Below are 26,268 nucleotides of genomic sequence, written 5' to 3'. Positions count from 1 at the left end.
AGTAAAATTAGATTTAAAAAAGGGTTAAGGACTATATAAGATATATAAGATGTGAAGATCCCACCAAAGTCGGCAAAATAAAAACACACTGTAAAATAAATTAAATACTTGTTTATTTACATGAAACGCGAACCAAATCTATTTGGAGTTCGGTAATAATTTTGACAAGTTACAGCAGTTATTATGAGTAACTGCAAAATTCTCCTATTTAACACACTTCAGTCACATATTCTTAGTGCTATTCTGTCGTAACCAGTAATCTAACATATTTTTGTTTTTTTTAATTATGTAACAAGAGAATTCTGCAAGTAGATAACTTACGTTGACGATATTATTCTTACGGTAGTTACATTTTTAAAAGTGCAAGATACTTATTTTAAAATTGTAATACAAATGATTTAATGAAGAACATTATGTTCAGCAGATTATTTGATACTAGGCGACTGCCATATTTCAAAGAGATTATATTTCTATGCCAAGATAATTATAGCACGCGTAATAGTAGAGAGCGCCCTTTTAAATTTTTCTTGTGATCAATTCCAGCTAAAAATGGCAATAAGTTTAAGTACTCTGATTCGGAAGTTACTCAGTATTAGACATTCCATATAAAAATGCTTTCTTATAGAGTACCTACTAATGATTAAAATATAAAATATCTATTACACATATTTCGGGTCATAAATATAATGCACTATCAATCTATTATTAAGAAATAATGTCATATAAATGGAAATGATTGCAAATAAAAATGACTAGAAATTATGTATTGTGATGTATTGACATACAAAGTGTAAACAATTTATCAAACATTTTAATAAAAGTTTGAGCTAACGATGGTCTAATACTACGTTTTATTCATACGTAGTTGAATGCACAGGTGCCTAAAGCATAATAAGTAAAACGCTCTCTACAAATACGCCACAACACTACTCTATTACAATCTCCTTGGTCTCAGCATAATATTTTACGAATTCACACTGACAAAGCAAATATAATTCTCGTATAAGAATACCAAGTTAGCATCTATTTCGACAGCTGCGGCGCACGATACATACATCTCGATTAGAAATACAAAAGCAATAATGACATATCGTATAAGCGATAACTCCGTAAATATCATATATTAGCGCTGATGTTACCGGGCGTCACTATGTAAGCAATGTACATGTTGCATAATGTCATGCACTAACACAGCTGTTTCTAACAGTATGAGCGTACCTACGCGAACTACACTACGAACTAACCTCTACAACACCAGGCAACAAAATTATTCCGTATTACAATAAATAACTATTGATAGTAATAATGGATATTTTTAATTAAAAAACTAAAACCCGACCACGGATAGTACACCTTATGACATGCGCATCAATGACAGGAATTTGCAGTAACCCCACTTGTCTCTATTGGTGGTGTCATATTGACACAATGGTGGAACTACATTTATTTTATTTATTTGTGTATGTTGCGAAAATCATAACATTTCCTTTTGGCTTCGCCGTAGTCAGGTGTAAAGGCTTCGATTAAGTTTTCTTTCAATCTAGCTACCTTAAACAGGCCTGTAATTCAAAGTATTAATTAAAGTTTATATCACACATTAATTTACTTAGACATAATTATGATGACATAAATGAAATTGGCTTAACTTTAAAATCAGATATTAATTAATAAATGTAAAACATGAATTGTATTACAATTACCCATTTAGCAATTCAATGCTTATACTTAACAAAATTGTTTGAGACAAAAATAAAAAGTGACAATATAAATAAATAAAATTTTGAAATATAACTTTTTCTAACTTATAGTTAAAGTTTTGAATTGCCAAAACTTAAAATAAGTCTCTAGGAAACCGATTGATATAAAATCCTACAAACGTCGCTACATTACTTCGTTTCGGTTTCGTTGTCCCCATAGATATTCATTAATGTTGTTGGCGGCGGTGCTAACAAACATAATGAACATCGTATCGAGCTGAGACAAACATCAAAAGCCTTATGTACACTACTATAGTTGATGGAGCATTTATGATGAGTTCAAAGTGTGTTCATTAATTAATTGAATGTTTGTTGTCATGAATAACTATCAATATCAAATTTTATAAAACTAACATTATTTATAAAGAAATCAAGGTACAAAATCTGATTGGCTGGGTAATAAATCAAATTACTTATTGAATAACAAATAAAATTTATATCTAAACATTTTACGAATAAACAATAACTATCAAATAAAACAGGACAATTGAAAGTTTATAATAACACACACAGCTCCTCACTTCATCGTTGCGAGCGGTACATGACGAATGCTACGTCACTGCTAACTAGAGTAGGGTCCAAATTTTTACAAAATTCGGAAATATCAATTTAACTAAAAAAATATACAGAAACTATGCGCCATTATACTTTAATGGAATGTGTGAATCTAACCGAAGAAGTTGAATACGAATAGAGAATCGGGACTAAAGTTAGACACCAATTTAGATAAAGGAGACATAGCATCGTCAGGTGTACGAAAAAAAAACTACAATGAGCTGGAGGCAGAGACAAGTCTTGCCTTTACAAATGATTGACCATAATGACAGCAGCTTACATCGCTCTCATTGTAGCTACAACGCGAAATAATAATGATAAGGATATCATCGGTGAGTTTAAGTTACTAAAATGGCAACGCTCTTAGCGACACTCCCAAACTTTAACGGTCTGATCAACGCTGCCTGATATCACGTATGGCAAGCTCCTGTGGAAATCTGAAAGAGAAATAATAATTTTTATATTAATTACCGAAACATTCTTATTTTAGGGATGACCTGTATTCAAATTTAATTATGATTTTAATAAATAAAAAAATATTGTTTATATGTCGTCTGATACAAAATTTACTAAAAGACCAAAATGTAAAATTAAATTATAGTACTGATATTACTCTGCTGTGTTAAAAAAATAACAAGATAATAATTCGAGTTCGAACCGAGACTGGTGGCGAAGTGTTGGTGCGCGTAGAGCGTCTTGAGACAGCGCGTGTGCGCGACGTCCCAGACACGGAGCGTCTTGTCGTCCGACGCCGTCAGCAGGTAGCGGCCGCCCGGGTGCCAGGCCGCGCCGCGCACCCAGTTGTCGTGACCCACCAGCGTCGCCAGGCACTGTCCCGTGCTCACGTCCCAGATCTACGAATATACATTGTTTAGTGGTATTGATGGATTTAATGGTGAATGACATTCTCTACCACTCAACCGCAGGGTGATGCAGAGAAGTGTTACAGAAAGTTTTAAGTAAGTGTCAATAAATATCTTATGAGAATGATGTGTTAAAGAGTTTGTACCTTGACGGATTTATCACGTGAGCCGCTGGCGAGGAAGGGTCCGGCGTGGTTGGCGCGGCGGTTGTCAGTGCCGGCCGCCTCGTTGATGGCGGCGGCCGCGGCCTCCGGCGCCCACGACACGCACTCCACTACGTGCTCGTGTTCACGTAGCTCCATCTGTACAAATTACATACACTTACAAACAGAAATATTGAAGAGAAATTGTCCGTTTGAAATAGGCGAGGGTAAAACAAACGACTGTAGTTTATTACACTATGAGCCCCCTGCGTGACTTGAAACTAGTCAAGATACCTCGTAGAACAGTCACGCGAGTAAGACGTACAACATAATTAATTGAAAAAAAAAATTTGGTTTTAGTATAGGAACCAACCAACCCAGAGTCACAGAAATTCATCTAAAAAGTAAGTCGTTATTAAGCCAAAGAAATATTATGCAAGTAAATAAAAGTGACTTGAAAAATTTTGTAAGGTCAACCAAATTGCTGTGCTTTATCAGTCAGTCCCATTTATGGTGCCTTGACATGATTTTGTGTGAGGAGTATACCTTGCATTCGTTGGTGTCTGCGTTCCAGATGCGCACGGTCTGGTCATTGGAGCAGGACGCCAGTAGCGTGCCGTCCGGCGACACGCGCACCATGCGCACCCACTCGCGGTGACCTTTGTACGTCTTGATGCAATACCTGGTTACGACATAAACATTTTGTTAGCTTTGTAATACTTGAAAGATAGAAGTAACGTCGAAGATATGGTAAAGGTACGATACGGTAAATGGAATAGCCTTGCCGAATAATTTTGTTATTTACACTTGGGAAATCATTTCCACAATAAGGAACAGAATTTATTAAACAGTGTCAAGTATAAGACTTGGAAATATTTGCTAACTCTTTCATAAAAAATCCAATTGTTAACTTTTCGGAGTTAGTTTAATTTCACCCTTATTTTTTACATTGAAAGCGAATGTCAAATCCAAGCTGCACAACACATGGCGGCTTCACTTAACCAATTTTTTATCATACTTCCGTATCCTTTTGAGTAGTTACAGAAGTTAATGTAAAAAAATGCGTCAGCCTTCAACCTCTGCTGCTGCTGCTATCTTTCGGTGGCTAGTAAAGACTAAACATAGGACATCTTACAAAGATATAAAAACAAAATACATATGTAAATTCCTTACCCAGTGGCAACTTCCCAAGCTTTAATGGTCTTATCTCGACTGGCGGAGTAGACGATGTCCCCGCTAGGTGAGAACGCGACCGACGACACATTGTGATCGTGGCCATGCATCGTCTTCACACACTCGAACGTTTGGTTGAAGTCCCACAGCTTTATTGACATGTCCGCGCTGCACGACACTGGAAATTAAAGTAAAATAAATTATTAGTTTATTTAGCTTTTTTTTTAATGGAAAACTGACATACAGTACTCGTATAATAAAGCCAATGTTAAGCACGACTAGTTTCAAACCATGCTCGAGGCTTATATTCAGTCATAGTCGTGTGTAGCGAAATGCTGCTCATGAATATACGGCTTGAAACTTGTCGAGTTCCTCGTCAAACAGTTACGTGAGTAAGCCGATAATATAATAATTTATTTATTTATTATGTCTCACGAAACTTATAATAAAATTAAGGACATTTTAGTAGCGTCTTCGAATATAAATAATAAAAAAAGTATCCTTGATAGTATAAATTGATGACATTAACCTCATGACATCATTGGCCAAAAATATTGCGTTCAATGTTGTATTTCAAAGGATCGTCATTGATAGACACTTATGACTAATTCATTGGCAATCAATTTTAATAAATACAAGTAACAAGTAATATAATGCGTAACATTTCATTTTACATTTATTATCAACGTCCTCACTAATACAGGAAAATTTTGAATGGGGATAATTGATGTTCCAGGAAAATATGGTTTTAAGTTAAATAGTAAGATATAATTCATATTAATTTAATATTGTGCAAGTAAAATAATGGTCCCTAGCAATTAGTTTTTGTAAGATGGCCTACAGTACAGTTTACTTGTAATGGTTGTTAAGTATGACGTCATTGTCAGTTCAAGTAGCTTTTTCAAGTGTAGCTTTGAGTGGTACTACATATTTTTACATTCATATCATTATATCAATATTTTGATGGTAACTGACATCACTGCTTAATGGATTACGCTCGAACTGTGTTTGTATATAATTTGATCTTACACAAGCCTGTATGCTTTCCAATACAATATAGATTAGTTACCACCATTTACTGATGCGTGAATTTGATGGTTATTATACCCTATGCGCCGTAACAAGGTGCGGCTGACAGATGCCTGTATGACGTTGACATCTCTCTTTAGGAATGGACATTAGAAAAATCTTTTTTTCCTCGCTATCGATACTCGCAGCATACATTTAATTCTCTTTAATTTTTTTATTATATGTGTGTGTTATTTAGTTGTGCAGTGTAACTTCGTGTATATACTTGTCAAAATAAATATTTTATGACCGAGCCCTGAGGTGTTTCAGAGTTTCAGTTTTACAGAACCGTGAAGAATATAAGTGTATATTAGTTTGTATATGTTACTAAAGCAACCACGATCTTTCAGATTAAGTACCACCACGCATTATCAAAGGCGCCGAAAAAGTCTACTACATATTTGTGCTCAGATAAAGTCACTGTGGTTCGGGCAGAGAGAGCCGCGTCTACAGTAGATTTACCCACATAATTAAAGGTTTTTTAAGAGTGATAATTGAAAGACCCACGATTTTCGTTTTTTATTCTAAAAAAAAATCGAATACCTATCCATCGTAGCAGTACATCCCATCACTAAACACGACTATGGATTTACGTTATACGCATAACACTTTACTTTATTTTTCATTTCATTAGATTTTATTTAAAGACTAGAACATTCCGGTTGGTTTTAATTTAATTAACTACACTTCCGAATGATTTAACATAATACAAATGTGATACAGCTAATATAGTAAGGCATAATTTTTAAATCGCAGCATCTTTCAAGAGTGATACGAAACGTTACTGAATCTGTCAGCCGCACCTTGTTACGGCGCATAAGGTATAAAGAGATATGTAAGTATCGCAGTAGGTAGTCGTCTTTAGTTTCTGTCTTATACAAATATATATTATAATAAGGGTTTATGAGAAAGGCGTAGGTTGTATAAAACTTACCCAGTAATTTTCCATGATGGTCGAAAGCGATATCCTGAACGGAATCGGTGTGTCCCTTCAGGGTTCGTTCGTACTCGCCGCTCTCAAAGTCCCACACTTTGATGGTCGCGTCCTCACTCGAGGACACCATCAAACTAAACACCGGGTGAAATATTACCTGTAATGTTATTTAATAACCATTAGTTAAGAATGTGTACGTCGGTATTCAGTATGTTACATGGAGTTACTGCTATCTGCCTTCAAAAACCAAATAAGGATGATATTGTTGATGACATAAGCTTGATTATTATTTAGACCCGTTGTTAGTTAGAGGTTTAGGGCTCTTGATCAATAATGCCGCCGGATGTTGCAAAGAAAACGCAAATTATAGCCATGACAGTTATCCAATTTACATAAAAATTGGAGTAAAAACGTGACCTTATGAGTAATTTCTCACAATGAACCACGATCAAGAGTTAATTCGAACAGTTGAATAAAAAGTCGCGGAAAGCTATAGATAATAGTCACACCATTTCTTAGATACAATTGTGCATGGTTATGATCACGAGAAATTATACACAAAAACCAAAACAATACGTTTTTAGAGTTTCTGACTTTCATTGGATTCGAAAGTTTTATTTGATAAACCATGTTATACGGTAAATAGCTATGTTTAACTGAAACATATTTCTCTATTTACTTAATATTTTGGTGGACATTTAACATTACAACAAGTATTTATTTTCAGCAATGCAATTAGTAAGAGACGATCGTTGTAAACAATTCGAAGTATGTTTCGAGCATCTTCATGCTTGTTATGAAATGACTAAGAATCCAATTTATACTAATGATGCGATTTCAGCGAAATCTGAATATGTGACAGACATGTTTCATGTCTGACTAGACGTTTACGAGAACACATAATATTTTAAAGAATAACTTGTTATTCTAAATGTTAAGCAGAAACAGAAAGTGTATATGATTGAATCGTAAGAATGAAAAGAAACATGTGTGTTTCTTTTCGTGTACTAACAACTACAGAACAATATAGGGGCATTCCTCATAACCTGGAAAACGATAGTAATTGCTTATATTATAAAAGCGGTATGAACCTTGGTAATGGTGGCCCGGTGTCCGGTGAGACAGAATTTTTCCGGTGGACGTGGGATCCACTCGGCGGGCGTGCGCTTAGCGCGCGTTGGTGCACCCTCGATGAATTCCTTCTGAGCTTCTGACAGCTTAGATTCTAATTCCATCACCTAAAAGAGAAAAACAAACCATTATGCTTATGTTATAATGCTATAAAATACTTAATTATAATTTGAGAATATTTTTCTTTTTTTTTTCAGATTACTCCAGTCGCGTCACCAGTCTAGCATATTGGCCTGATATTAGGGCTTAATGAAATAAATCCGTATTTTTTCTAATCAGTCGGTCTATAAAGATATGAAATTCTTTAAAATCGTTGTATCCTCTAACAGCAACACATGCGTTGAGTTAAATCTAAGCATGTAAACAATAGCTATTTGTAGAGCAAGGTTCGAGATGAAAACAGAGCAGCGACCTGATTACCATCACCTTGCGTTTTATTTGTTTGGATAGTTGGCATTATTTCCGTGGTGATAGCTGCAGTCAATGAATAAAATGTGTCACGTGGTTTAATAAAAGCAAACGGTCGCGGTCACCATCGACCGCCCGCCCAAGAAAATCGTTAGAAGTGACCTAGAAACGTCTACAGCACAGATCGATGGAGTACACTGCTCGGACCGGATCGTGCTCAGATGTCGTTATAAATTTTTGCTCTACACGTTTTAACCATCAATGCGTTCAGCTGCTAGCAGTTAAGCAATTTCTGAGCCATTGAAACACCAGAGAATCGAATGGCTTCCCACTTATGTAACTAACATATTGCGTACTCCGGGGGACACTAATAGGCGTCATCATCTTTTGTCATCATGTAACGCCGCCGGATGACTGCAAAGAAAATTGTTGATAGTTTTGTTTCTCCACAAACAATTATTTTACAACCCTATTTAACAAATCCTAAATCGGAGAAGTAGTCTTTTGTGCTCACAGATCGATTACGTGTAATCAATTATAGAAAGTGTTATACAAGAAACTGCAACATGTAACGCCGCCGGATGACTGCAAAGAAAATTGCTGATAGTTTTGTTTCTCCACAAACAATTACAAATTTACAACCCTATTTAACAAATCCTAAATCGGAGAAGATAAGATGCATATTTTTTCTTTTTCGGGGAAGCAATTTGTTTTGCGTGTGAGCCGGTTCGTTAATGAAGTAAATACCACATATTTACAAAATTCTGCTTACTTTTTTCTGCAACCTTATGACTGAGGTCCATTTTTTCTCGAGGAGGCCGCCGAACTTGCGATCCATTTCGCCGGACATGTCGGCCTCCTTCTTGAACGCTTCCAGCGCGTCATTGTAGCCATTGCTACCTAAATAATCGGCGATCGCTTTGTTCCTGTAACAAACATAAACCAATTTCAATTCTATTGCTGTATTGGTCAATCACTTTTTACGGAAAACTTTATGAAGGAAACGAATGAGAAAAGTATTTCATTAGATAACATTACAACACAAAATATGGACATTGCCAGTGAAGAACTAGTATTTAACTCGTTCATTTCTTTGCCGTAAATTACAAACATTCTATTACACGTTGTAACAATAACTGAACGAACATGCTACGTTGTTTGCTAATTCCCAGAAAATAGTAACATGTTATTGGCTAATTAAAATAATAATATGTGAGAACCGTAAACTAAGACAACGGATGTTGCTGCAAGCATGACGCAGATACGAGTATTGTTCGAGGGCAAAAAGTTTTTACAAAAACTAACAGCTGAAGATCTCAAGAACATAGGATTTCCGTACTCACGTTTTTACAAAATTTTGTAGCAACTAATTTACTTTTTATCTTGGACATCTTGGGGATACGATACAGTTACTTTAAATTTTGTTTCTGTAGTATAATTGTAAGAACACCCTTGTAATAAGAAAACGGAACACACTCATAATGTCTTTGTGCTGATCAAAATTCCTTATCGATTCTAGCCGACTCGTCACACAACTCACAAGGACATTGTAGTATAGGAAATAGTACCGTGAACTTGCAACGTTATCAATCAATAGTGTGTTCGTTTTCTAACGTACAATTACGTACGAGTTCATTAAGTACTTGAAATTGATTAATCGATTGATATTACTAAATGATCTCGCTAGTCGGTCGTACGGGGGCCGTAAATCACATAGTATCGTCGTAGTGAGAATTTTGATTTCGATTACGACTGCTGTTTTGTTAATTCATCACACTTAAATAGAAAACTAGTACAAGGGTAATATTGGCTCTTTCGTTTTTCACACTTGCTTTGGGTGAGTATTGTTAGTTGTCAATCATATCTATTCGAGCCGAGTGTTTTATTTGCTACAAGGTTAAACAATTCGTACACCGATAAGGAGCGCTTTTAGTAACTGCACGTTGTCAAAGATACTTGATCTGTCTACTTGAGCTCATTACCTCGAATTTCCGGGTAACTGAATGTTTCTAATCTAAATTCTAAATGTGTTTGTGTATCAAATGTCAAGGAAAACCCACGCTATTTGTCAATGTTATCGTTCAATTACATTACAGATCAGCAATTAATTACTTACACAAGCGTAAACCGCCAAAGAATCAAAGTGTAGCTGTCGTTAGTTAGAATTTCAATAGAGCACAAGAGCTCTAGGTATTAAGCTGAACTTTTAGGCTACATGTGATTATTGTTGTTGTTGAATGTTTTTTTTTTACAAATCTTGGCTTTATCATTATTTATTATACGTCTACAACCGGTAACAATTAAGGTAATTTCGATGACGAGTCTTCCTGATAGATATGAGAATGATAACTAGAGCTGCTCCAATTCGATAAGCTGCCCTTGTCGTAGTGGCTATGACGTCACCTTCATGGCAGCAGATACTGTTCTTCTCTGTTATACGGAGCTACGTTCATTCATTATTATTGCAATTCAAACCTGTTTATGTTGTTTATATTTGTGGAGTAATGTGGATTTGTTCTCTTTATTTTTATCTTTATTCATTATCCAAGCCCAGGAATGAAAAGTTCTTGTGTGTGATATTATACAGATAATTATGTATCTGTGATCCTGTCAGTCGTGTTTGTCTCAGACAATTAAAGTTCGGTCTCCCTTTGTTGGTTTTGTGACGTCAAATGACGTCAGCCAAATCAGATACTGTACACATTTTGGACGTTTAGATCGAATTCAGATGGTACTAACAATTAACGTCTGTTTATTTCAGCGTGGAATAAAAGGTTGATAAAGTAACTTTTGACAATGTCACGTCGCAGGTGGCCTTTTAAGCAGACAGGTGGCGCTTGATTGGACCCACGTAATCGTTAATGGTTCTGTCCTACAAATATTTTAATTCAGAAGTGTAATATAATTTACACATATTACTCAATGGAATCCCTGTTTGGTTGATGGAGTTACCTTTTAAGGCAAAGACAGGTTTCTAAAAATATATTTAAGTACTTCAATATATTGATACTCGATACAATCTCAATTGTGTTTGACATCGGTTAAAATCACACGACACATAATGCGTGTTGGATCTATGATGAGGTCATCCAATAAAGAATAACAGACTCGTTAGGTAAGGTTACGAAATAACGATATAGTCTTGGTTGGATGTAGTTATTATTCTTTCTAACTTTTAAAATAAAATCTAGAAACTATAAAAACAAAAAGTATTTAATAAACATTGAAATCAAATCTGTTTTGGATAAATAGGTACATGTTTAATATGTGAGATAAGTTTATAACTTTTTACGTTTTTAACAGATTTCATTTGCATCCATAACATCGCGTTAAACGCTCATCTTTACTGCACTGCATTTTCACTATTGCTACTTCCGCGCGACTTCAATCTAGTTGTTCGGCTCCTTTTGATCAAAACGTAATGTTTTAGCCTACAGCCTTCTTAGATAAATGGACTAACACAAATATAATTGTTCAATTCGAATTAGTAGTTCCGGAGATAGGTAGATCAATATAGATCAAATGAACAGTCATAATATGTATTTTAAAGTAGATTTCAGCCTTGTCCATGTTGATACATGTCAGCCTTTATGTAGTCGATTTATATTCCCATAATGCAGTAAGACTCGCTTCAGCTTGAGGAATTAAATTGCTGGAATTAATAATAATAAATATTTAAGATAATGTTTAAGTTATTCATAGAATACTCTCAGGAGAGAAACTTAAAACGAGAGTCTCAGAACCAGGATAATTTCAATTCATTAAGTTGGCAGTTGGTAACATTTTATTTGCTAAGTTACTCTCTAGGTAGCCAGTACACCTGCTAATTAATAAACCTTCGACAAATCAGGTGGCTACCTACTGAGGATTAAACGAACCGCCTACACAAACTTTCTGTGAAAGTTTAGTACATATACCTATTAAAGCATGTACTTTGTACGAAGTCATTTACATGAAACTAAGAAATGTTAATGTTATTGAAGACATTCTGCAGAGTATAAATTGCGTTACGACGTTAACATTTATCTGTGATCTGCTGAAAGTAGCGTTTAGACTAATCTTAACGAGACACATACATACAACTAATTTGTTCAGGAACGGAATTGAACTAACGTACGAGTTTAGGATGGATATTTCAATGATGAATGAATTTACACATTGAAATTATAATACCTACAACATATTATTCAATAAGTATACAAATATCATATAAGTACCTATTTACTAATTTAAATAAGACCGTTATTAAACAATGAGTCAATGTTTTAAACATACACACACGACAGTGCACACTTCGTTCTCTTTCATATTAGGAAGAATGTTGTTGTTTGACTGAGTAACCCCACTTAGTTGGTGAAAAAACAGGCTATTCTTTTATTCAGAAAACAGGATTTAAACATGTTTGAGGATTACGTCACTTTAGAAGACTCTGCGAATAAGAGCAGTTAGACAATTTGGGTGTTTCTTTACCATCTCTACAATCTACAACTAAACGTTTATTAGTTACGTCTCTAAGGTGGTAAACACCAGATTATAACAGTGATCGGAACACTTATCGGAAATGTAACACGTCTAATAACTGTTGTGAGATGTATCAATAACTTCTTAAATTACCTATGAGCTTTTGTTGTTAAATAAATAATAAATATAAATAAGTAAATCTTTATTCATTGCAATAAAAATAGTCATAATACAGATAAACATCTCAATTTAAAATGAGAGATCTCGCTAAGTGTTACTTGTCACTTAACGATAATTTGATGAGAACGTTTGAAGTAGGGAATGCATCTCATCATCATCTCGGGACTAGTATATTTTTAGCGAGATTAATCTCGTACGAGAAATAGAATCTTATCTTATTATTCTATTATTTTTTTCCTAAATCATTCAAATATTATGATTATTTACAAAACACTCTACTCAACTCTCGATCTCGCTTGAACCCCAATCTCGCAAGATTTGCGTTCACTAGTTTGGAGGAATGTAATTATGGAATTCGTATGCGGAATTGTGAATTTAATGCTTGTAAATGTAAATAAAATTATAAGACGAAAATAAAAGTTTACATTACCATCCATATACGTGTTCTATAAACAAGACTGTATTGCTGACTCCATAACTTCCTATCTGCGGTGGAGTGCGTAATTCGATTATTGCGCTTATGCAATAGATAATCCCAACTATTAAAATGCCGATTGGCAATACTTTCTTGTTATTGAGTTTGGAATTTGGCGAAAACGTTAAAAAGGCGATAACGAGTGAAGCGTTTCATCTGCACAGCTCTGCTGAATAGAGTTTATTTCTTGCTTGATTACTATGTCAAGCTTCGATATCAACCTGGTGAAACCGAATCAATTCTAAAGACAATCAGTCTCGCGGGTATCCCTATTGTTTGCGTGGGAGCAATCAAGTTACTCGTATTGCTTATTCTGCTTAAGTGAAAAGATTAAACGTCACAGGTATATCAACAAGTATGTAGGAATGTCAGTCGGTTTCGGATTATTCAGCATAATTGTTGGCAGAGATGTTACATTGCTTAAGCGAGCGTAAGGTTAAGCAATGGTGGTTTAATGGTTACAAGTTCCTGTCCATTCAGATGATTGATTACAGATAGTGATAATGCTCTAAAAATGAAATAACGATGACCAAACACAGTTAGCGCTCGAGGCAAGAATAAACATTTTGCCAGTGACTCCGAACTTGAACAGTATAAGAGTTCAGTAGCAATGTTGGGGCACAGCGAAAGTGGTTTCGTGCGTAGTGCTAGAGGCGCGGACCGATCTGGGACCGCCTGAGAAAATAACTTTCACGATATATTTCCGACGTTATTACTCTGATTGCAGGGACAAGTGGAGATACTACTTAGTAAATGGATACCATGTTTATATTCGAAACAGGATCATTTCATTTACAAATTACGATGGTATTGTAGCAAAAGGCTACATCACCGCAAGGCAGGCGTTTGGAATATGAACCCGGAATGCTAAAGTTGCCAGCGTCACTTAGAATTGTTATAAAAACAGGCAAGCTTAATTTGAATCGTATATTGATTACCATACATTACGTGACATTCTAATATTGATAATCTCAACAGGTCTTGCTTATTGTTAGATGTATTGAATACTATGCATGTTTCACATACCTACGCATGTTTTGAGAGCCATTATTTACGGTCGCATCGATTGAATTTTAGATGCCGAAAACAAAAATATTCGCACGGATGATTACACTCTACTTTGTACTGGAGCATGAAACAACGGAAACATCGTAACAAATACGTCATGTCAGTCGATAACGGGGAATATTAATGGCCTGTGATAATGTTAATGCAAATCTGTATTCATGACAAAGTGATCGTAGTACCTATTATGACTACAAAGACATTACGAACATTAGGAAATGTAACTGAGACACGATTTATGGAACAGCCTTAGTATAAATACTAAAGTAGTATTGTTTTACACAGAAGCCATTGAATACATATTATTTAGAATTACTGTCATGAGGCATACTAAATTTACAAAAAACCAAGCTCTACTAGTTTCGAGTCACAGAGAGACTCTTTATTATGTGTGCTGACGCGGAGACGTCTCGCAGAATACTCGTAGAGCTTTTCTCAATAATATATAAGTGAGTAAATCGTTGTTTTTAATTAATTCAGTGTATGCTGATGAAATAAATGGGTATTAATTTTTCAGAGATCATTCATAACATAATAAGTTTTGTTTTATATGAAAAGTAAATGTGAAGACGTTATTTAGGTCGGGGTTCATCAACAATGCTGAAAGCAGATTAAAGTCCATTACCATTATAATAAGCGTTACGTCATTTACAGGGTTAAACAGTCCTTCTGGAAGAATATCCCGACCATCCCTAGATATTGAGAAATCCCTAAACAACGAAAACTAACAAAGAAGAACGATGTTAAAAGTGTTGAACAAACTCCACTGTGTTCGCGATATCAGTATGGTGAGCACGTAACGCGGAACCATTTGCATATGCAACCGTGACTTGAAATGTAAAAAGTCTAAGCTACTGTCTCAATGACGCTGACAGACTCTTTGTAGGTACTTTAGTTTAGTTCACTTTTTTCACTATTCCCAAATATCACCTTCGTCAAACTTAACAAACGTCTGAACGATAGACATTAGATTTAGATACAAAAGGGTCTGAATCTTTTACAAGATTAGATATGGTATCGGTGAATGATATTTCAAATGAATTCTATTCATGAATAAAAATATAATCAAAATGTATTCATGTATAGAGGCATATATTTCACTTCACATTAAACGCAATGAACTTTATCTGAAAAGGAGTAGGCGAGGCGTCGCTCAATTAAATTTTCTATGATGTGTTCAAAGCTATTTTTGCCAAGGAATTTAATACGTTTATTAGTATAAGATTAAAGTTGATAATAGTTTTTCTCGCAGCGGGGATGAAGGGGAGGCCGCCCACGCGACTTGGCATATCGATCGCCTCCACTAGGCGCCGGCTACGTCAGAGCGAGACTGCGTCACTGTGAATCCCTTTTTCCACGACCCCACAAAATTAACTTCCCATGAGGCTTCGACCGTAAACAATTTTTCCTTGGACAAATTAAATATACTAGTGGTCGCCTAGTGGTCGAAATTCGACCATATACGATTTAATTTACAATACCACTTAACATACGTTCAAGGATAATTTTTATTTAACTCAAACTCAAACAAACTCTTTTATTTAAACTCTATTCATATGAGACGTGAGAATATCATCGCAATGTCTATCGATTTTGACGTTTTGTCAAGTACGATCAGATACTATGCATGTGTGTGTAATGTTTTATTTATTGATTTAATATACTTTATTAGCATTATTTTTGAAAAATATTAGCGTCCTGCACTTCTCCTACACATAAACTATAAGTGTACCAAATTTTATGCTCCTACGTCCGCGCAATTTTAGTAAAAAGCGGTCCAAAGTTTTTGCATCACGTATTAATATATAGATTAATTATTATGTTATCGGCTTACTCACGTACTGTTTTGACGTGGAACTCGACTAGTTCATATGTAGCAGCGCGACAATCGCCGCGTCGTGTGTCGCGGAATGCTGCTCATGAATATGAGCCTCTAGCATGGCTTGAAACTAGTCGAGTTCCTCGTCAAAACAGTACGTGAGTAAGCCGATAACATAATAATTAATTTAGTATGTCTCACGAAAGTTACAATAAAATTAAATATAGCTACAGCTAATATTTGGAAGTTTTTTCCACGCGGAATGTGTAACCGTGCCTTTGATTTTTTTGCTAAACATACAACTACATGTTAAAATATACTTTTTATATGAAGAAGTTTTATACGACTTTCATTTTGCTCCTCACCGTCCTTTTTTCACGTAGAGGTCGGCGAAATATGTTCTTCATAATTTTTTTTCTATTAAACTAGAACCATACAATTTTTAATATCTATACTAACTATAACCTTGCTTTGCCTTTATTGGATTTCATTAGGTTAAGCTGCTAAACACAAAGTGTAAAGTTGGGTGTGCATTGTATTCCCCAACCCCTACCCTAATGATAGACGTTCATTTATGTTCCTGTTCCTAACAATGCCAGTTTTAAACGTTGGCTTTATTAGAGTCAGTAAACAGGGGTCGCGAAGTAAATGAAATGTCGGGAAAACCTAAACGTATCAGGGGTGAAAATACCATCAGCGTGACATTTACAGGGGGAAAGGTTACCCGACGATGGAAAACGTTAGTCGCAGTCAATTGTCGAGAAACCATATAGGAAACCAATGTAAAACAAAAACAGTGACATAGTAAAGTTCCCGAGGAAGTTTCTACATAGTAATTTAATTACATTCGTGACCGGACGTTCAAATCCTTTACAGTAAGCAGGTGAATGCTCTGCTTAATTAGATTTCAAATTTCTCCGTGGATCGTAAGGTCCATTTGTCTGAGAACGTCAATTAGGCCATGAATAGTATTAATCGCTGTACAAAATAAATTATTTCAAGGTACGTATTTGTGTTCGTGCATAACAATGGTCTCTCTATTACTGTGCTGATTGAATGACAACCAAGTACCTGTCGTGATAATTAAGAACGTGTAGTCTTCGTTTTAACTTTCCCATTGATGTTATCTCTACGTTTCGCAATTCAGCATAAACAGTTTTGGGATATAATCATGGGAACCACGTAGTAACACTGATTACGAATGGAGCCTTCTAAAGCTCTATTTAAATCTTATTTATAGGGTTACATTACATATAGCATTATAATAATGGACTAACACAGAGAATCAGTCAATACAGTTTTAATCGTCATATCATATATGAAAGGAATACTTATAAATTATACAAAATATGCTAACAGGGCAGCTTGTACGCGGTAGAGTGCAAGTGGTGGTCGGGCGAGGACGGCATTCCTCGCAATCCAGGCGGATGGACGAGTCTCGTGCCTAACAATGGCTTACATTCCCCGATTCCCATTATCAGTTCGTTATATTGAATGGTTATTTGCTCACATTATACACACTACGATATTACAATTTTCCTATCGACATATTACTTGTATTTAAAGAGTCAGTACTAAAGATTCTTTTGTCCGATAAGATATTGTATCTGATAACGGGGTATGTTCGAAGTTGATTTAATTCCATTTTAATTCAATTCTGACTAACTGAGTTATATGTTTAACGATGAAAAGAAAAGAACTAAAATCGTAGATTTAATGTTATGATGCAAGTGATGTTAACCTTGGTTTGCCTTAAAGATCGCAGCAATAAGAGCAGGTTGACATTGATGCACCAGTATCTTGATCACAATAATGTACGATGAGTCACGAACTGAGCAAGGCGGGATGTTTCGTAGTGAATGCTATGACGTACACATAACGTATATCGTACAATTGTACGGCCACAAGCCTAAACATCGACGAAATCTATATTCAAGGACAACTACACTAATTCGAGAAAAGCAGATTATTTTGGGAATGGTCACGCGATGCATGTCAGCATTTTGTTTACCTACATGTCAACGGTCGTTTGAACTAAATCAGTTATCGGCAAGCTAAATAACAACTTTCTAACGCATCTAGACATTTATGTAACAACGATTATAATCTTGATCGATTATGGTAATAACGAGATACCTATGATGCAAGCGGTTTTTTATGTTTGGGTGTACAAAATGTAAGGCAACTCTCGATGCGACCTCGTTTATTCGGAGCCAATACGAGGTGTAGAATAGCGGGCGTTAAGATTCTTATCACTCAAATTTAAATAATATTATAATAGCAACTTGCAATAGTGTTCTACAAAAGCTAAGCACTTTCTCTGTTTTACGTTTCAAATGTCTTAAACTAGTTTCCTGCCTGAAAATTAATTTAGACCATTTGTTTTGCTTAGAATATTTTCAGAATAAGTTTAGATTGAGAATTGAAACAAATAAATAGACCTTCAGGTTCCTAAGTATTTTGCATAATAAGTACCGAGTATCTCTAATCGCACACATCCTCACAATCAAGGAGTGAAAAGTTTACCGAACAACGTTCGACCCGAATAACTGCAACACCGTAGTTACAGCAAGTGCTGCAATCTTCAACGGTAAGAGAGTCCGTTCAGCGAAATATGCTGGTGTTATGCCTGCTGATGTTTTAATTTGTGATCGTTATTTTTAATCAACAGACGCGTTCAATGACCCCGATTCGACGCAGTAGATCCGAAACGAACGCGGAATAGACCATTAGATTACCAATCGCGAAGAAGTAACACTTAGTGCGAACTAAGCTTTAGTCTGCGAATATTGTTAGTGCTATGAACTAATTATATAGTCTAGCATATCCAGTGTAGTTTGACAGTTGCCATACCACATAGGTAATCCTATTTTGTATAATGAACTTACATAAGTTGGGTACTTTGAATTCGGACGTGTTGTTTGCACTTGTATAACAATAGCGTGTGAACAGCATGACCACATCTTTGTGTAGAAGTATCGCGAATTAGATCTCAGTTCGCCTTTCACTTCGTGTGAAGCGAGTTAAAGGGTATAAGGAACGCTAGGGCATTTTAGGTCATTAGTTCACGGCCGGACTATGAAGTAGTTTACCTACCTCAATTTTATGGTACTACTCCTGCCCTATCTGAATTGTTATACTTTTTTATTATTTTCGTATCCTTGCCCTATAATATAAGTATATCTGTCTAATTAAGATCATATTTGTACCTACTTAACAGCACATAAACCTTTAAGTTTCAGCCATGTTTCAGTACAATAACAATACACTAACTGAACACTAGATGACATGATAGACGACCTGCTTATAATCTCATTTAGCAGATTGAATACTCATTACTATGATAAAGTTTCTTTGAATACTGCAATCAACGCGAGCGCAGGTGAGCCGTTATTTGCAATTGCAACATCAATAATCGTATAATAATGATGGGATTTCTAGGTTCACGATGAAAGCTGCTCACCAACATTAAGTCGAGGAAGGCGCCAACAGCGACGTGGGGTCAACGACACTGCGTTATAAGAGCAACTGTCACTTTCAAAGGTCGACAGGCACGCAGGTCGACTTAGTACCGGTGGTATTCCTTATAGGGATTCATAAATTGATAGTATCACTTATTACTATGATAAAAATATAGCATTAATATTGTTTGGAACTATATAATTAAATAAAATTTTAATAATTATAATAAGAATTTTGATATACTTAACAGTAAAATGTTGTTTAAATTTTCTAGAAGCAAATATTTTGCTAAGTAGATTATCGATACACGCTATCCGGTTATGAAGACAAGGGACCCAATAATTGGCAACACTAGACAGTTACACGCGGAAGGAAGTCTATAGTTAAAAAATTATGGTTACTCAAACATCAAATTGAAACGATTAAATAATTGGCCCGAATGCATAAGCACATGTGAGGAGTTCCTTAATATTTATATTATGAATTACTTATAAGATTAGCCTACTTAACACATTGAAAGCCGTGGTGGTCACCGGTGACCGACGTTAGCGGAGGATTTGCCTTCAACAGTTTTGTATTGGCAGTCAAAGACTTAAACAATCTGAGGACTTTCAAACTCTGTTCTTGCTTGGTTTTATCAATTAAAGGATTATAGCAGTATGAAGTCAATATTGTCTTAGATCATTTGAAGTATAATTTCCTCACGTTACGCATGTTACATACAACGTTACGGTAATATTATCAATATTACCAACGTTATTTAAAGCTTGTTGCTTACTTCGGCATTTTATTCGGACAAGCCCGTTACTCACACCTCAATGTCTGATTTTCTGTACTTAGGTTCTACAGTAGCTAATAACCTAGAAATCACCGATAACTTTAATCCCGATGGGCCCAGGGACATGATAAAGTAAACAACTGTTTTAAGAGTATGAAATTAAATGAATCTAGTAATCTTAAATGTATACTATTGCTTTACACATTTCATCAGTTGTGTATTTATTAGTCAAACAAAAACAATCATACTTTGCATGAGACGAGGTTTAATCTCGACAGACATGCTCAACATAAAAAAAATGTCAAGAAATCGATTGATATTATCACTTTTTTGTAGATCATTAAAGTTGTGATTGTATGTATTTCTGTAAGATATGAAGTTTTGATAGGATATTGTAATTAATACTAAAATTCAGAAAGTTTCTAGTAGAGTATTGGTAACATTGCGTTAGTAGCGACCTTGTTGCCGCCGCAACTATTTGCTTGACCGAATTCATTGAAACTCAATTCTGTTGGTCCAAAACGCAATCGTATATTCTGAAGACAATGCGCTGTCTACTATTGAGAATAAAGAACTGAATAATGAATTGATTTCAAAACTATCAACTAACAGATAATTATTGCAAAAATAATTTTACACAATAATATTTATATAGGTGTGCGATCTACTGAACTGCACCACATACAGTCCAATAAAAAGACATTTACAAGTGCAAGCTTTCTATTCCGGATTTCTAACCAATTTAATGTTGTATTCTGCGAGCAAATTGTTACCTATATGACCTCGGCGTGAACCGTAGATTAATGTTGTTTCTATCTGATGAAAAGTTAGGCGCTGCGCAGGCAACTATGTCGCAGCTGCGTAAGTTATCAACATTCTACGAGCATCGTCTTATTTCTCTCCCCTAAAACTATCAACTTCTTTATCAAAATGCTAATATGTTATATGAAAGCGTTATTGTTTGCAACTGTGCAAGAACGTCATTGTTTTTTAGGTCACGATAAAAAATAACGATTACTATAGACATTTACATAAATAATGAATATAATTTTCGTAATTATACTAAAGTAATGTTCTATGAAAGTGGAAGAGTGTGTACGGAATAAACTATTCTTAAATAGAGAACTCGAAATAACAATTCCAATTGATGAAAATTTGCGGAACTAGTAAGTTTCGACATTTAAAAAAAATCTGCTGGCTATGACACTTAATCTTTCACTGTCTATACTGCAGTCGTAGAAAAGTATGCAACTCGCGTGAACCGAGTGACACATAAACGGTATTATGACAATATTATATGCATGACTTACAGCTCCTCTCGTTGCCGTTGTGACAACACCATTTTCATCGTGGTCGGGTGACGCTTGAGGCGGCGGGCCCGGTTGGTTCACTGCACTAGAGTCTCACTTATTCACGCGGGCGACGGCAGGAACGCCGTTGCCATTATAACACCTGTGTACAATCACAATAGTTTTGTTTACAAATCACTTATATGAGAACTAATTTTGGGAGTTTCAATTGTGTAAATATGACATGTGTTCAATGTTTCTTTCCCATTGCTGGTAATAATGTTCAGTTAAAAATAAACATAATTAAAAGTACCTTGTTTACTTTATCAAAAGGAGTTAACCTAACTTTAATTAATTTTCCCGCCTTTTTATTGTAAGCACAAAACAAGCCAGTATACCTTATTCCAAATTTAAATTTATATGTGCCAATATGCAATACAGATAACACACTAATGAGGTTGGTTTACTGGTTTTAATTCCAAAAATATAATACTGTATAATATGTTATTATAATCATTGTCATTCTTGTAAAACTGATATAGAGATCACCGAAATTAAATAACAAGCTATAAATACAATTTTGAAATAAATTAAGACATGAGGAAGACTAAAGGTTACACACATTACATCACTGACAACATTAACATACTTGTGAGTCATCTAAATAAATCTCATATATTAAGTATCTACATTTGGTGCTAAGACTGGCAAACAACCTAAAAAGGTTGTTTTATTTATTTAACCCTGACCAAAATTACACAGATGAGGAAAATAATCCATGCAAAACTAGTCATAGTGTGTATGAGGATATAATCCATTTTTCTGTAATAATGATTGTAATCACAATGTTATAAAAAAAAATGGTTTTATTTATGGCATAATGTTACAGAACAATTAATACAGAATATTGAGTTGTAATTCTAATTACTCAACTAAAACTAAATGTGTAATTCTGTTCTAGAAAACATGAATAGTGATTTAATATTCAGTGCAGATATTTTAATATTTTCTAAATTAATATTCTGATATCTGAAAGGCTGTTGACATTTACAGTGAAGTCATTGACCTAATGTATGCAATACAAGACTATGTAATAGTAAATTCTAGTTTCATTATTGATTATGCAAGGGTATCTAGAAACCAAAGAGAATATTGAAAGCTTAAGAATATATTAAACACGGAAATAATTATTCATTTATGCAGAAGCTAGTATGACAAAAAAGTAAACTTATTTTTACTAAAAATAAATATAGACAATTTATCACCTAAAAACATTTGTACTGACATAAATAGCAAAGGAAATTATTAAAAATCAATATAAGACTGTTACCTACTATTGGTATGAGTAAACCTACTTACAATAAAGGTTGAATTACTTTGCAATACACAACATTTTAATATCTTGTTTCAGTAATTGCTGTCATTAATCACAACAAGAAAATTATCATAAATTAGCCTCAAACTGATAAAAATATGTCACAGAGGATACAATATGTACCTATATTTCATAATAATTTATTGGAAGTAACAAGAATGATGTTAATAAGATATAAATAATAATTTTTATATATAAAAATAAACATGGTGTCATCTACTACAACAGCGCTGATAAAATCTTAAATTAACCTTTGATTTAGACTTTGATATTAAAAGCTTACAAAGATGTATAGCTTTAGTTCTACGTTACATTAACCTCTTGTTTGTTGGTATATGAGATACGCTAGAACACACATTGGGTGTCATGTAGATCTGCATTCCATAGGTTAAGTCAGATTTCTTATTCCCTGAAGCGGTAGGCAATGGTCCACATACATAATTCAATGTAACCTCTTTTGACCAGTTATGTTATGGTAATAGAGGGTTATTCCATTGCTACACACCATGCATAATTCCAGATCCTATTTTTTTTATCAACAAATTTAGAAAATTTGCTAACACCTTAGGTGTGAAACATAAGTTAAGAATTTCAATGGCTTCTTTTAAGTACATTTTAAAATGCTAAACTGTGAACATGTAATTTGAGGCTAATCAAAATTAAGTATGGCTTCTATGTCAAGGGCATACCTACATTTGTTTTTATAAGTTGCGTAAATGAAGCCATAATGTGGTGTTTAATGAACTTTACCAAAGTAGGTATTTTATTATTGCTCACTAAACAGTTTATGTAGCGTCTCCATGTGAACCTTGCTCAATTTCAAGGTTTGAGGAAGTCAGATTTTCTTAATTATCTATTATTTTCTAGATGTGGTTTTGACCTATGTCTAAATGATAAAAATCGTAGTTTAAAACGTCCCAAAAAAAGGCCTTAATAGTTTTATTTTTTATACAGAGTAAGTTAACGTAAATAATAAAGGAAATTAATTATTTTTTTTATAAAAATAAGGAAACTTTCTATGTTCTGCAGGCAGTAATTTAGATATTGTTAGCGAGCCAGTAAATGTTACCGTTTACTATTAACCTTCAGACCATCCCAATAATAAACCAATAATACGAAACTAGTGAAATTATGTTATCAGGATTTTGACGATTTATGTAATTTTGCAGTAGTGTTGTTTTTTGTTTAGCATTTAAATACCAAAGTTTTAGGGAAGTTAACGAAATATCCTAGCTTTTATAAGGAGTATCAATGTACGTATTTACAACGAAAATGAATAAAAAAGTAGCATAGAACGCGAATGCAGTAAAATGACTCAGAAATTAAACGTCAAAACCAACAGGGTTACTGTCATTTTGCCACATCAACGAAATTCACAAAACCTAAGAAATTTTCATGTGCAGTCTCCAGTTAAAGTGTGACTTTTGTAATCAATGCGATTATTGCTTAATAAAGAATAAATATTACATGAATAACATAAAAGAACGGCCATATTGAACGTCTGCATCGGACAAGCTCTACGCAGATATTTTTGTTAAGTTTCGGTTACTGTCTACGAATATAACTGAGAATTAAATCAAATTATACTTACGGAACACAAAAACACTTAAAATTTCACTTTTATTTGAAATAAATATCACGCACTCTACAATCACACTTCACACAAGACCCAAGGCAGAAAACCGTTTTCGTTGCAATGGCTCAAACTCACCCACCAATCCAATACAACATGAAGTTTCGATTTTCTTTCTGTAGACATTTACTGAAAGTATAGCGCCATCTATATTACGTGATAGAAGATTATGTTAGACAGAGATAGAATATGCATATTTATTGATGAAAAAGTGAGAAAGAGAATCAGTCTTCAATATTACCAACGCAAAAATTACAATTGCTTTATTTATTTTTGATAACGGCAATTTTTTAAGTTTGTAGAATTTTATTTATTCTATTAACATAATAATATTTCAGTTTCAAAAACAATGAATAATTATTTTCAAGGAAAATAATGAAGACCATTATATTTTGCAGTATTTTTCTAAGAAATTCTATTGTTTCATCAATAAGTATAAAGTTACAACAAACGAACTATTTATGTAATCGATTAAACATTTACATCTTTACCATTAATTATCCATTCATTACAGGATATATTATTAAATACGTTTATTTTATTAACTGCATTTATACATAATCAATATTCTAGGATCAGATCAATTATTTTTAACAGACTCATTAGCAATCATTATACAGTTGATACTAAAAGTACAATCAAAATGTAAAATCAATGAAGTGGAAAGAATAAGGAGAAAATGAGATCTAATTAAAAACAATTTTGTTAAATAAATCAAGTTGGTTTCGACATATTAGATGCTTTATTTGTTAACTAAATAATGTTTAGACTTATCATAACTTGGGGCTAGCAACTGTCAAAGTGGCGCTAGCAGCGATGGTCCTGTAACATTGAATATTTTGTATGCGTAACTAACATCAAATTTAATTTTTAATAAATAAAATGACGCGCTGTATTGAATCAAAATGCTATGAACTTGGTGTAGATCATATTTTGTAACATAAGAAAATTCACCAGCTTTGGTTGAAGCGTACATATCGGGAAAATTTAATCTACAAATAGTTCGGGATTATATGTTGAAATCGATTATGAAAAACCCAGTTAATTCTTGAATATTACCCTATTTTTGAATAATACTTAAACTTCTCACACTTATATACCAATTCTTATATTACTTAATTAATTGAAACGATTAGTATTAAAAACATTAGTATTATTCTGGAGAGTAATATCAATACAAATCTTGAAATGGTTATTGCATCTTGGAATCATCATTGTTAGGGTATTCAGGACGATCAATAGAGTCTGGCCAACGAAATCTGACCAAGAAAGGCGGCAAATTTAAAAAATCAAGAGCTGCTAACACTGACTATAGGCTGCTTAAACGGTCTTGATATTTTTATTATTTAAGACTAATACGCCATATTTACACTGCCTTGTTGGTCTAGATCGCTAGCTTGATCGCTGAGTAAGAAGTCCTGGGTTTGATTCCCGATTCGGTCAAAGTGTTATTGGATGTTGTATTTCATTGTAATTAACAATACAATATTAATTCAAAAGATAATATATTATAAATCAAATTATTGTCTAACGAATAGAATGAGGCAATAGTTCGTCTTTTAGTTTCACGATATGTTTTATTTTAACACATAATGCTGAGCTTATTAATCTATAGATATTCACAGTTAATACAAAGTTTTCAAATGAAGAATTGGCGTAAGCCAATAGATGTTTTTTATGTTATAAACGTAAAAATAAT

General features: G+C 34.2%; 1 protein-coding gene across 1 annotated transcript; it reads right to left on the bottom strand.

The window, feature by feature from the left end:
* Positions 1-91: 91 nt before the first annotated feature.
* On the bottom strand, positions 92-24,696 carry LOC118268889 (lissencephaly-1 homolog). The gene is made up of 10 exons (XM_035583677.2): positions 24,528-24,696; positions 21,583-21,724; positions 8,805-8,958; positions 7,585-7,731; positions 6,494-6,650; positions 4,492-4,669; positions 3,865-4,000; positions 3,322-3,477; positions 2,971-3,166; positions 92-2,749 (listed from the first exon to the last, which is right to left on the bottom strand). The coding sequence occupies exons 2-10, from the start codon at positions 21,618-21,620 to the stop codon at positions 2,676-2,678; spliced, it is 1,236 nt and encodes a 411-aa protein (XP_035439570.1). The 5' UTR covers positions 21,621-21,724; positions 24,528-24,696; the 3' UTR covers positions 92-2,675.
* Positions 24,697-26,268: the final 1,572 nt, after the last annotated feature.

The sequence above is a fragment of the Spodoptera frugiperda genome, chromosome 2 (genome assembly GCF_023101765.2).
Source record: "Spodoptera frugiperda isolate SF20-4 chromosome 2, AGI-APGP_CSIRO_Sfru_2.0, whole genome shotgun sequence".
NCBI lineage: Eukaryota > Metazoa > Arthropoda > Insecta > Lepidoptera > Noctuidae > Spodoptera > Spodoptera frugiperda.
Note: the sequence above shows the minus strand (reverse complement) of the source record. Positions and strands in the feature narration are given on the sequence as shown.

Excerpts from the sequence above, each read along its gene's own strand:
- LOC118268889 (XM_035583677.2), bottom strand. The coding sequence starts at position 21,620 with ATGAAAATGGTGTTGTCACAACGGCAACGAGAGGAGCT. Across the intron at positions 6,651-7,584 it reads ACCGGGCCACCATTACCAAG|GTAATATTTCACCCGGTGTT; the intron begins GTTCATACCGCT and ends ATAACATTACAG. Across the intron at positions 3,167-3,321 it reads CACGTGATAAATCCGTCAAG|ATCTGGGACGTGAGCACGGG; the intron begins GTACAAACTCTT and ends GTATATTCGTAG.